At 41.5% G+C, this 12,367-nt stretch overlaps 1 protein-coding gene across 4 annotated transcripts in view; it reads right to left on the minus strand.

The window, feature by feature from the left end:
• Positions 1-242: 242 nt before the first annotated feature.
• The window catches only part of Immp2l (inner mitochondrial membrane peptidase subunit 2), an 811,392-nt gene continuing 799,267 nt past the window's right edge, over positions 243-12,367 (minus strand). For all 4 annotated transcript variants that reach the window (XM_038337160.1, XM_038337162.1, XM_038337163.1 and 1 more), the window contains exon 7: positions 243-521. In XM_038337160.1, the coding sequence (XP_038193088.1) occupies positions 402-521 (120 nt within the window). In that variant the 3' untranslated portion in view covers positions 243-401. The remainder of the gene's footprint in view (positions 522-12,367) is intronic.

The raw sequence follows: 12,367 nt of genomic DNA on the forward strand, positions 1-12,367 counted from the left end.
CCTTATATGCAATATATGTGGTTTCCCCTGTTCTGTCTTAACATTAAAAGATAAATCATCTTCAATGCACATTAATTTTAAAAATATTTGAGCAGCAGGCTTTAAGGAAAAATCTCATCCATAACTATGCACATTTTCCAATTTAACTCCATTAATATGCACAGGTAGAATGCTTTCATGTTCTCCAAGGCCTGCATTTTTTGGTGATAAGCAATATGGAATTAAATACAACACAATGCCAGTTGTCATTTAATACTGTTTAATATTGGAAATCTTTTTTTGTGAAATTCCAGACCACTTTAAAGAAATACAGAGGTTTCTTGCTCAGCATCATTGGAGCGTCTGTTGGGTAGGATACTTCTGGTGTCTGCAGCTCCTCCCATGATGGGCCTCTCATGCAGTCACTCATCATTGCTATGGATTGGGAAGCGCTCTGGAGGAAGCACAGATTCCAGTCTCTGCCAGCGCTCTGGAGGCCACAGGATATGTGTGGCATGAGCATGCAGAAGTCCCAGAGAAACCTGAATTCAAGGGAAACACAGAGACGAAACATAGAAATCATTTCATACTGACCATTATAAATAGCTGGAAAAGCTCATATACATTATACTTATCCGCACACACATCAAATTATAGATTATACTTCTCTGCACACATATCACATTATACTTGTTCTCTTTTGAAAGTTACTAATATACTGTGGCATTTATACCTAAATACTTCAAAATGTATCTAAGAACTAAAACCTTTCCAACATAAGCATATTACCTTCGCCGTACACCAAGTATCTCATATTAATACAGTAATAAAGCTTATATACAGTTCATATTCAACATATTGCAGTTGCCCTAGTGGAAGTGTTTTAGAGTCATTTATTTTCAAAATCCAGTCTCATCAAGGATCTCAGACTACATCTGCTGTTGTGAGACTACTTCCATCCTGCCAGTTTACTTTACCCAGGGTTCAAGACACTGACTTGTACCATGGCCTATAGCTCGACTTGCCTGGGTTTTTCACTCATGAAAAGATGAAAGGTAAATGTTTTGGTAAGAAAAAATATATATAGTTAATATTGTATTTTTCCAGCTCTGTTTAGTTAGAGGGCATGAAATATTACTTCCCCCAGTTACTGAAACACAAAGTTCCATAGCTTAAGGTGAGGGAGACTCAATATCTCTATCAGTTAACACACATTTTAATTTTAAGATAATAAAAAATATACAGAGATATTTAGAAACAGGTTAAAGATCTTGAAAGCCAACTTATCTTATTGTTTTATTGCACATCGCTATTGTGTCTTGATTATTTACACTGGATGCTAAAAGATGATTTTTATCTATTTCTTTTTTATTTTAATTGGCAATTTCTTTATGAAGATATCTCTTTCTCTCTTAACATCAACTGCTTGTATTTCTTCTGCTTATTTGTCATGTATTTACATTATCTTCTATTACGATATGTGTGCATGTGTGTGGGTCTAGAGCTATGGTCTCACTTTGTAGCTCAGGTTAGCCTGCGACTCACTATCTGGCTCAGACTCAGACTATACTGGTTCTCAGAGAAATTCTCCTTCCACAACATCCTGCAAGGCCTCCTTCTTTTTTGTTGTTTGTTTTTCTTTTTTCTTTTAAGTCAAAACGCATTACTATCTTCTGCTTGTTTGTAGGATGTTTGTTGGCCATCTCAGGCTATCACTGGGCTTCTGTGTGTCCTTTAACGGGTCACCTTCTGTCTTTAAGCACTTCTTTGTTTTCAGTAGACAGGGCACTTGGGGCTCACCATAGACCTCATAACTGGTCCATGTGTAATCAGTTATTTCTCGCAGGTGCTTTGGTTTCTTTCAGCAAGGAGTGTCAATTATAAGCAACATCTGGTACTAGGTGTGCCGAAGGTCTTGGGTGTTATTTCAGGAAATATATAGATAAATAAGGAAACCAGTACCCAAAAGCTGCTCTTCATCTATCACCTTTATATTTTATCTCACTTCTTTCATAGTAACTGGGTGGTTTCCTTAAATATTTAAATACCCATATATATGATTCTAAAATATATAACAATATTTTGAACATAATTGTATCATAATTTCTACCTACACTGGAGTAAAAATCCAGTTTTCTTGGCAATCATTTTGGTAGCTGAATAATTACATATTCTGTTGCCAATGTTTGCAGCCTACAATTCGGGTGAGTTATACAGAAAGAAGGTTTACTGTGGCTCGTGATTCTGAAAGCGAAAGGTTGGGGGTACACAAATGACAACCTTTATCCTGGAGGACTGCAGATGGGAAGCAGGGTACATGCATTGTACACAGGTCTGTCTAGTTCCCTCTTTCCTTTGGTAAATCTGCTAAGACTTTGTCATAGAAGCTCTACTCTAAAGCCTTTATGTAATGTTGATCACCTCCCAAACACCCCACCTTCCAAAACCTAGCTTCTCATCTTTCTAATACTTTACAGTGGGAGGAAACTCCAGTGTAAATTCCCAGGGCACACCATTTTTCTCCATAGCAGCTCAAATACATCTTATTGTAAGGATGTTGGCTGTATTCACAGTTGGTTTAAATCTTCCTTTCCCTCCCGAGTGAGTTATGTTTCCAATTTATATGGAGATTCATTTGTTTCTACTTAAATTCAGTATTAATGTTTGTTTTTAATTCATTTTATTTAATTTGAGAATGTCCAAAAGTCAAAATGTTTTTTAAATGAGGAAAATATCTCCTCCTCCTTAATGATGTTCAGATACTAATCACTAGCTAGAAGTTTACATCAATGAGCCAACAGAATTTCGGCTGCTAATCAGTTGGCCTTAGAACCATGAGAGTAACACAAATTCTCTCATGGGTTGAAATGTCATCACAAGAGCACTTAAGTGTGAAAAGTGGTAGACAGAAACATGTTCTAGAACACCCTAGACAGCCATGGCAACATAAGTGTGGGAAGATGGCTCAACCAGGTAAGTGCCTGCCACATAAGCATGATCACCTGAGAATGACTCCCAGCACCCACATAAGAAGGGATCTAGGTGTGAAAGCATGCACCTGTGATGCCTGCTCTAGGGATGGAGAGACAGGAGGATTCCTGGAGCTCACCTGTCTGCCAGTCTAGCTGAGATGAATCTAGCTGGATGCACAAGGCATAATGCACAAGACGCAAAGAACACTGAGAGGCCCCGTCTAAAAATCAGGTGGAAAGCAACTGAGAAAGACAGTCGGTATCAACATTTAACTTCTATAAGCATGCTCACTCATGTGCATGTACATCCCATGCATGTGTGTGTGTGAGCATACACACACACAAACACACACAACCATGCCAACAGTGCTATCAGCTAGGAAATACTTCACTGGATGTGGGTGAAATTGCAATTTCTGCATAGCTTTGCTCAAGTCTACGTTCAGATGAGTTAAAGAACAGGGGCCTCCATTTTTCCATCATAACCCAGTTGTATCTCACGCACTGAGTTGCTTTTCCAAGCTGTTTAACTTTGGTCGTAAGGGTGATTTGCCAGTGTTTTAACTTGGCTGAGCTGTTGCCAATACATTTACTTGCTTGCTTAGTTTGGAGCGCAGTTTTAGAGGCAGTGATTTAATTCTGATTTAACACTCCACACTCATTTTACTGAAACTAATCTTGTTTTTTTTTTTTCTTATTCTGAAAATATATTTAAGGTACCATTCTCACTTCTGGAAACAGTTAATCTTAAAAATTATAAATAGCAGTGGTGAAAATTCTGGGGATAATATGAATATTATTTAAAATGGTGATACAGGAATGTGAAATTCAAGCTTTCAAAATACTGAGATTAATATGTACAGAAAATGCTTAATCATTTGCTGAATTATCTTGCAATGATTATTTAATTTTTTTATTGGTAAGTGTCTATCGATAAAGGGAGAATACAGTGAATATAGAAATACCTGAAATTAAAAGTAGATGAACTTTTTAAAATCAAGAGTAGGTGTTAGGCATAGCTCTGGTCTCCCCACCTGCTCTGTTAGTGAGTGTCATTAGATAAGTAAAACAGGCTTCAGATAGACCAGGAAATTTATCTTAATAAGCAGCACACGTGATCAGAGAGGTTTGGCAAATCCAAAATCTGCCCAGAGACACCAGCAGAATGGAGAGCCAGGGGAAGGCAGTCAGTGGGGAGGCTGGGACAGCCGATGGGCAGAGGCGGTACACTGCCAGCTGCTTGCTCCCTCATTTGAGCACTGCGTACACCGTGTAACTCAGATTACTGTTCGACTCAGGCCTTGGACTAACTTGAGGAGGCCCACCCACATGGAAGACAGGCTGTTTCATTGGAAAACAAAAATCATCTAGAATATTATTTGACAACATATCTGAGCACTGTGACCCAGCCAAAGTGACACATAAAATCAACACCTGGCAAACTTAGTCAACCCCCCCCCCCCCCGCCCTTTGCTTTGTTCCACGCTACAGAAGGCAGTCTTTTGCGTGATTACATACATGACTCAGGTCGCACAGTGACTCATGAGGTAGATGCTGTCTCTTTTATAAGCAAGGAAACCAATAAGAGCAAAATGTTTTGCAGTTAACACAAAATAAGTGATTTTCTATATCATAGTTATTATCCCAATATGGCATTTCTGACAAACAAAGGGGCACAGACACGTCAGGACAGTCAGAGTAAAATAGTCCTGGACATAACAGAACATGGCCACCCATGACTCTGTTGGGCCATGTAAATTCCTGAAAATATCAGATTCATCAAAAGCAAATGGGCACAACTGCATCCCTCCAAATTCATAGGATGAAATCCAAGTACCCAGTATACTTCAGGATTTGACCAGGTCTGCCTGTATGGAAGTCCCGAAGTTGAAATGAGACCATGATGCAGATTCATTTGTATTCCTGCAGCAGGCGATTCAGACACAGTTGAAGCCCAGGCGCACATACATGCAGGGGAGAGAACGTAAGGACTCATAGTGAAAGCCCTCCCTGCAATCCATGAAAAGAGGGCTTACAAGAGGCCAAACCTGCTGGTCCTTTGATCTTGGACTATTTTCTCTAGAACTATGAGAAAATAAATTCCTCTTGTTTAAGCTACCAATGTTGTATTTTGTTATCACAGACCTAGAAAATGAATACACATGCAAACAAGAAGAAATACAAAGTCAGATTCATGATGTATCCAAATACTCAAACCATACAACAAAGAACATATTGAGGGAAAAGGGGGAAAATATCATTAAAGAAGGGAAGAGATATGGTTAGTCTATAAAACAGGTTTCCATTAGGTTAACCTTGACCAACTGTTACAGTTTGGCCTGGATGTCCCTCAAAAGCCTGTATATTATAGCTTTTCCCCTAGCTCTTTTGGTCCTGTATGGGATAGGGACTAGTGGGAGGTCTTCTACCAACCCTGGGTGTGATCACTCTCTTTCTCTCTCTCTCTTTCTCCCCCCCCCCACCTCTGTCTCACTTTCTGGGACCCCAGTGAAAAGCACAGTTTCTATGAATGCTGCTGCCAAGATGAGCTGCTTTGTCTCTGTCCCCGATGGAGCAGGCCAACCAATCATGGGCTAAAACCTTTCAAACTGGGGCCCAGATAAATCGCTCCCCCTTTTAGAAGCTTTTCATCTTGTACTTTGAGTTGGTTTTTAATCATTGTTTTCAGACAGAGAATCATTATGTATCTCTGGCTAGTCTAGAACTCACAGAGATCTGCCTGCTTCAGCCTCTCCAGTGCTGGGATTAAAGCCATTGGCTATGATGTCTGGCTTGTCTTGTATATTTGTTATAATAACAGAAAGCTGACTACAGTACCAGCCACACCAGTATCACAGTGGGAGCTGATTGTCCCTGATCCTTACTCAGAGGACTATGCTTCCTTTCATGGGTTTGCAATATTGTTTTGACAGTGAAAGCAAACATGTACAGCACATTTGTGGAAGCATATTAAAGAATTATTGAAAAATTCTAACAGGTCTATGTATTGTTAGTATCGGCTGAAGGAGGAAACAGGTTCATCTGCATGTAATAATGAGCCCTTTACAATTAATCCCTTGTCCCTAGAGAGCACTGAGCACACAGATTAGGAATCAGCCATCTAGAATAATAATCACTGCCTTGCTTTGACTATATACTATTTGATAAGCAAACCAAAAATGCATGAAACTGGACACTAAGCAAAGTCCGAATTCTCATTTTTAAGCTATGCACAGGCGTCGGGTTGTTCTCGTACCTCGCATGGCTCTGTACACATCAGTCTGAAGGTTGATGCTCTTGACCTTAGAGAGCACAGCTTCAGGAAACCCCATTAGTACCAGCTGGAAAGTGGTTCACGCTATCAGTCACCTCGTTTGTTTTGTCTACAAAATGCCAAGGAACCACATGAACTAAATTTCCACTGAATTGCTTGTCTTTGATCGAATTGGCTCCACTGAGAAGTTATTTTGGCTTCCGGTAGGCAGACATACGCGTCCCCAGCCCAGCTCTCCTCCAGGTGCCAGGGGCACAGGTGTGTGAGGCTGTGCTCCCCTCCTCCCTCTCTGTAGGCCTGCAGTGTTCAGAACACACCTCCATTTCTTGGCTTCAGGAGCTTTGTCTTGAAGGAAGGCCTCACAAGGGCAAAGTAAGGACAGGTAAAAGCAAGACTTCTGAGGTTGGAGAGAGGAGAAAACAAAGGAAATAAAGAAGGCTGCCAGTGGGACCAAAGGTTCTTTTAAGATGCGCAGAACAGAGGTGAGGACAAAAGAGGATCCGTGTGTGAAGTGTGACAAAGCTAGAAGCTCATTAGGTTTAAATTGTTTTAACACAGAAAAACTAAACAGAGTACATCCACATTATTAACAAAGAAAATCTGTCATTGCTGAATCTACTTCATAGCGTAAGAGGTAGAGGTTTCCTCATGAACAAGGTCCAATGATAATTATTCTACAATATTAAATCCCCCAGAGGTCAAATCAAACTGAAGAAAGACCCGGACTTTGAAGGACACCTGTTTAAAACAAGAACTGATATATCAAGCCTCCATACAATGTCTACGTTTCAATCTGACAACCAAGGTCCTTTACTGATATATTTATTTATTTGTTTACTTATTTACTTCTTTTGTGTTTCTGTGTGTGAATGTTTCACTGTGCACACATGAAGGTCAGGGGACTACTTGTAGGGCTGTCATTTCACCATGTGAGTCTGGGAACTGAATTCAAGTCACTGGCCTCAGTGGCAAACGCCTTTATCCATGAAGCCTTCTTGCAGGCCCTCCAAACATCTTGATTCTGCACTCTCCTTTAAGAAAAACATTTAATATTCTTCAGAAAACATTATCTGGAGACAGAAGGCTTCTCTAATCACTGATAATGTGTTGCAACAAGGGAATGGCACTGCCCACCTCCATGGTCCCAAGGCGGTTTATCCACGAAACTGAGCAGATAAACCCAGTTTGGGATAAGCAGACACATGAAGAGTGCCTGCTTCCTCCATAAAGTGACTCCCTCCTATGCAAAGACAGACACTACAGCATCGCAGCTTCCTTCCTTATCATGGTGAAGTGCACAGGAGGCAAACGAGAAAGGTGTTGACCTACCCCTCCCACAAGATTTTGGTTTCGATGAGAAGAAAACCAGACAGATGTGTAGGAATGGAGGAAAGAAGGAGGGATGCTCTGGAGGAAAAATGAAAAATAGATGAGAAGGAAAAGCAAGGTACAGTGGGCAAGGAAATAAATAATTTCTGAGCAATGAATTTTAATAATGAAGTTCTGAGCAATGAATTTTAATAATGAAGATACCATGTAGGTACAATATCTATTATACATGTCATGGAACATTTTGTCTAAATTATAAAAAATAAAGTGTATGTATGATTATAGGGCAGGAAATTATGGGAAACATATAATTTTTAAAATGTGATTGCCTTACTTGTTCTTCAGTAATTTTATATATTATACATATATACACCTGACCAGATGTGAGCTATGAGGTATTATAATATGTAATAGAAGTGTTTATTCATCTCATGCAGTGTGCCAATTCATAATTTACCTGTATAAACATTAATGTGCTTGATTTCAAGTGCTGTATTAGACTCTGTCAGAGCTATCGCTTATGTATGGTACAGGCATGGTTATAGACAGATGTTAACATTACCACTGAGAAGTCTGGGTTCTGAAATATGTATTTCTAAGGTGTTAAATGTAGGATTTACATTTAAGTCATATACAAAAGTGAATATTTCACCAAAGAGAACTAATGCCATCGGGGTGAGGGACTTAATCCTAGGTAGGATGACAGCAGGCTGGACATAGAATCGCAGAGAAAATGCCAGACACAGTCAGGTTCTCCAGGACATCATGAGCTGGTAGGAAAGAGAGATGTTTAGTCACTACAGTGAAGCACAAACCTGCCACACTGTGCATTCACAGGAGCCATGCAGAGACTGCCTAATTCATCTAAGATGGCTCAGCACTGGATAACTTCCCCCTTCGGAGGGCAGACTCCGCACTGCCTCTGCCAAATGTTCACAGATAGAACCTTCTCTTAATTTATCCAGTGAATTCCAGGTCAGGTAATCTGGTAGGTTGATACAATGTAATATTTCGACACTGAAAATGAAGAGCCACCTGCTTCATGGCACACTCCGAATGATGCTCTTTCAAAGGCCTCACTCCAGGACAAGCATTTCCCTTCGTTACCACCAATTTTAACTTTAATCATTTCAAAGCAATTTTCCCCCTCAAGACTTCACTTTAATCAGAATGCATTTCCAGGTCACTTCATGGCCTCTTCAGGATTCTCGCTAGACAACTACAGAATCATGGATAATCATCCAAGCCCCCCAAGACACCTTCGGTAAGTAGTTAGTTCAACAGTTTATGCAAAAAATAGATACAAAACGGGCCTCTAGGGGTGTCTTCAGCTAATTTTCATGAATTAATTTCTCTGGATTAGTGTTTATGTACCAGTATCCTTACCACATAATCAAATCACTGGAGGTGAAGTGGTCTAACTCCTCATTTTACAGCTTGATTAAGCAGGTGATGAAATACTTGAGTATAATTTGGATACTGAGCAACTCACAGCACCCACATTAATCCCCTGGGTGATGACAGCACCGACTGATGATGCCTTATTGCTTGCTTGTGTGCTTCTCGTAGCTGATGTCCCATATACCATTTTGATGCAGGAAATAAAAACCCACATAAACACATGAGGAGAGATGGACAGAAGTTTTTATTCTCAATGAAACTGTCTTGTGCCATATTTAGAAGCATTGGGCATGCAGCCACTGAGGGAGACAAACGAGTCATTAGTAAGAGGCTATCCACAGCTCGTCCTGCTGTGATGGCGGATGCGGCCGATCCTCTGCTGAGGGTTCACCACTACTTATTTAGGTGTATGGTACCCACCTTTATCTAACACCTCTCTCGGTTTCTTCCACTCCCTCTTTTATCTTTTCTCTCAGAATGAAATAGAAGGGGCTCACAAGAATAAATAACCAGGAACAAAAGAAGATAAATAAAAGTGACAACCGCAGGGCCCAAGGGAGTCCCTGGGAAGAGCACCGTGCCTAATCCTCGGCTCCCTGAGAACCTGAGAACCGAGTGAAGTGGAAAACATGGTAAACTTAACACAGCTCCCCTTGGGAGCAGGGAACTCTCTTTTTAAATCTTGGAAAAACTTTCGATTCATAAGGGAAGCTAGTTTCTCTATGGTGTGGGTTTTCTATAAAATATTTATGACAGTGACACAGGACAACGACAGGACAAGAGGAGCCCCGGTGAGGGCCCAGTATTGATGATGTCACCAAAACCAGAGACCTCAAACCAGACCAACAACCCAATGCAATGAACACTCCTGGGTAACAATATATGCACTAAAGGACTCACTGTGTCACATAGTTTCCATGAGATTTTTCTTTTCCTTTACATTTTCTCTTCTCTTTATGGAGGAGGTTGTACGGGTAGAGGGTAAATGAGGAGGGGATGGGGAGATGAGTGGGATCAAGACCCATGATGTGAAATCCACAAAGAATCAATAAAAAGTTAAATTTGAGAAACAATGTTTCCAACATAAGGTCTAATGTGGGATACTTTATGGATCATAAGTTACAGCATCCACATAACTAGCAAGTCTTCCCCAAAAGACAGAAGCTGAGTTCAGGGGTTGACAATGATGCATACTGTTCTGCTAGAGGCTAAGGTGACATGGTCATGTATGGAACTTTCTGGAGAGCTCACTTTTTCCAATCATAAGAACTTAGCTTCCACCAAGGTTTGGGTACATAGCATGTCTTTCACCTTTTTGTTTCTTACAGCTATAAGAGCAGAGTGAGTCGGAACCAGAACCCCTACATGCTGCCTTGCTGCTCACCCAGAAGACTCTTAGCTTGCAGCAGAAGCCTACAAATTCCAAAAATGTGAACATAGAGGAATGAGACAATAAAATAAAGCATAACTGAAGGCCTGATTTTAACCCCAGTAGCATTGTTTTCTCTGAAAGATGATCTTCTAGGCATTGCAGGCTTTAAATATGCATCCATGCAGCAAGTCACCTCACAGAGATCAATGCAGGCAACACCCCACGGCAACGTCTGCATTTCTGAGCAAATCTCCATGAGAGTCAATGCCCTCTTCTACTACTGAACGCATCTGGTACAGAACAGTCCCTGACTTGGGCTCAAACATTTGACTACCACGTGTGTGATTATGAAGGTAGAGGAAGCAGTTACAAAGCCACAGACTTACTAGCAGGGACCAGAGTGCATGAAGATTTACTGGCAAAGTGGCCAGTAACCTTCAGGACCATGCTACAGTGTTGGAGTGGCAGACAGTGCCCTGCATTGCCACGATCCTACCCCCTAAGCCTAGCATTCATCCCACCCATTCAGAGCACTATGAAATATGCTTCCTATGATATCTTCTTTGCCTAGCAGGAAGAAAAGAATATACAAGAATAAATGTGTCAGGTGCCACTGAGCTACCCGGTAAACTGCACTGCAAACTCTCGTGAAACAACAGCATCCTTGAGCATTTCACATTTCAGATTATTACCAGCTCCACAAAAGCCAAAATGAGCTCCGAAACGCGGCTCATAATCACCAGGTAGCAGAACTGGGACTCAAAACCCAGCACTGTTTCTTAGTTTAAATTCCTACTTGCTCTACCTGCCAGTGAAATGAGGTGTAGAGCCCTGGAAATCGGAATGGTTGGCAAGGGGCCCTGTGCCAACACTTGCTAGGCTTGCTCTCTCCCCAGGGAGGAGTGATGCCTTTCATTCTCTGCAGAAAACACCAACATTGCGCACTGAGGTTTGTACACAGCCGTGCTAGTCTGTTTGGGAAGCGCTGCTGATTTGTAGCAGCCGCGTATGTAGCAAGCCACTGGGCTGTGAGGAACATTCGCTGGCGGCGACAGCAAAGCCAGTGCCTGTTGCAGCAATATGGTTATGTCAATGTACATAAAAGCAGTGAGCGAATGTGGTAAGACTCTGAGCTGTGCCCCTTTGACTCCACACAACAGCTATGCAACGGCTCGCTGAGAAGGGCGCGTGTGCCGTCTACTCAGGCGCATGGTACATAGACTGACTTCAGTGACTGAATTCACAATTCGTAGTGGGATACTCTGTATATTGCAGAAGTGAAGGCTGCAGGAAATGAGAGTCATCTGCTAAGTAGCACAGGAAGAATTAGGAAGAGAAAGACAGGTTCTAAACTAACTGGGAAAGCTTCCATTGACCACAACCCAAGGAAGAAAAAGTAAAGACAGAGGAGCAGCAAGGCAGGAGGACAGCAGCGAGCTTTTTCACAGCAGTAGTAGCAAGAACACAGCTGTGTATGGAAGGGAAGTAACGGCGGTGCTCTATGAATGTAGAGCGGCAGCCCTGGCATGCTATAAAAGGCTCGTCATAAATGTGTCTCTTTTCCTCTTTACCCAGTCCTCCTCAATTTGTGCCCTCCTTGAAAAGGAATTGCTTGGTAACACCTCTGGCCACTGGCATGTTCTTCTTCTGCCTCCAGGAAGGGTTTGCCCTGCTTGTTTCAGCATAACTCATCTTCATCCTCACAGAGAGTTTATTTGCCTGCTTTTCCTGGAAGGCTTCCACGGCCTTTCCCACTCTCCAAAAGCCCACACAGATATACAGTTAACACTTATCATGGTGAAACGACAGTTCATCTTTTTCTCTCGCATTAGGTATGCGTTTCTGGAAATGGACACCTTTTCACGTTCTGAACACAGGATACAAGAACAGAAAGACGCTCGAGTGATTTTGGAGCCCGTGAATGACACTAGCAACTACATGGATGCAGATAAATGCCACCAGGCAACTACTGGACATGGGGGCTGAGGAAAGAACAATGAGTGGCCAGGGATGCTACCTCTCACCTGCATGGAAAGGCAG

The sequence above is a fragment of the Arvicola amphibius genome, chromosome 7 (genome assembly GCF_903992535.2).
Source record: "Arvicola amphibius chromosome 7, mArvAmp1.2, whole genome shotgun sequence".
Lineage (NCBI taxonomy): Eukaryota > Metazoa > Chordata > Mammalia > Rodentia > Cricetidae > Arvicola > Arvicola amphibius.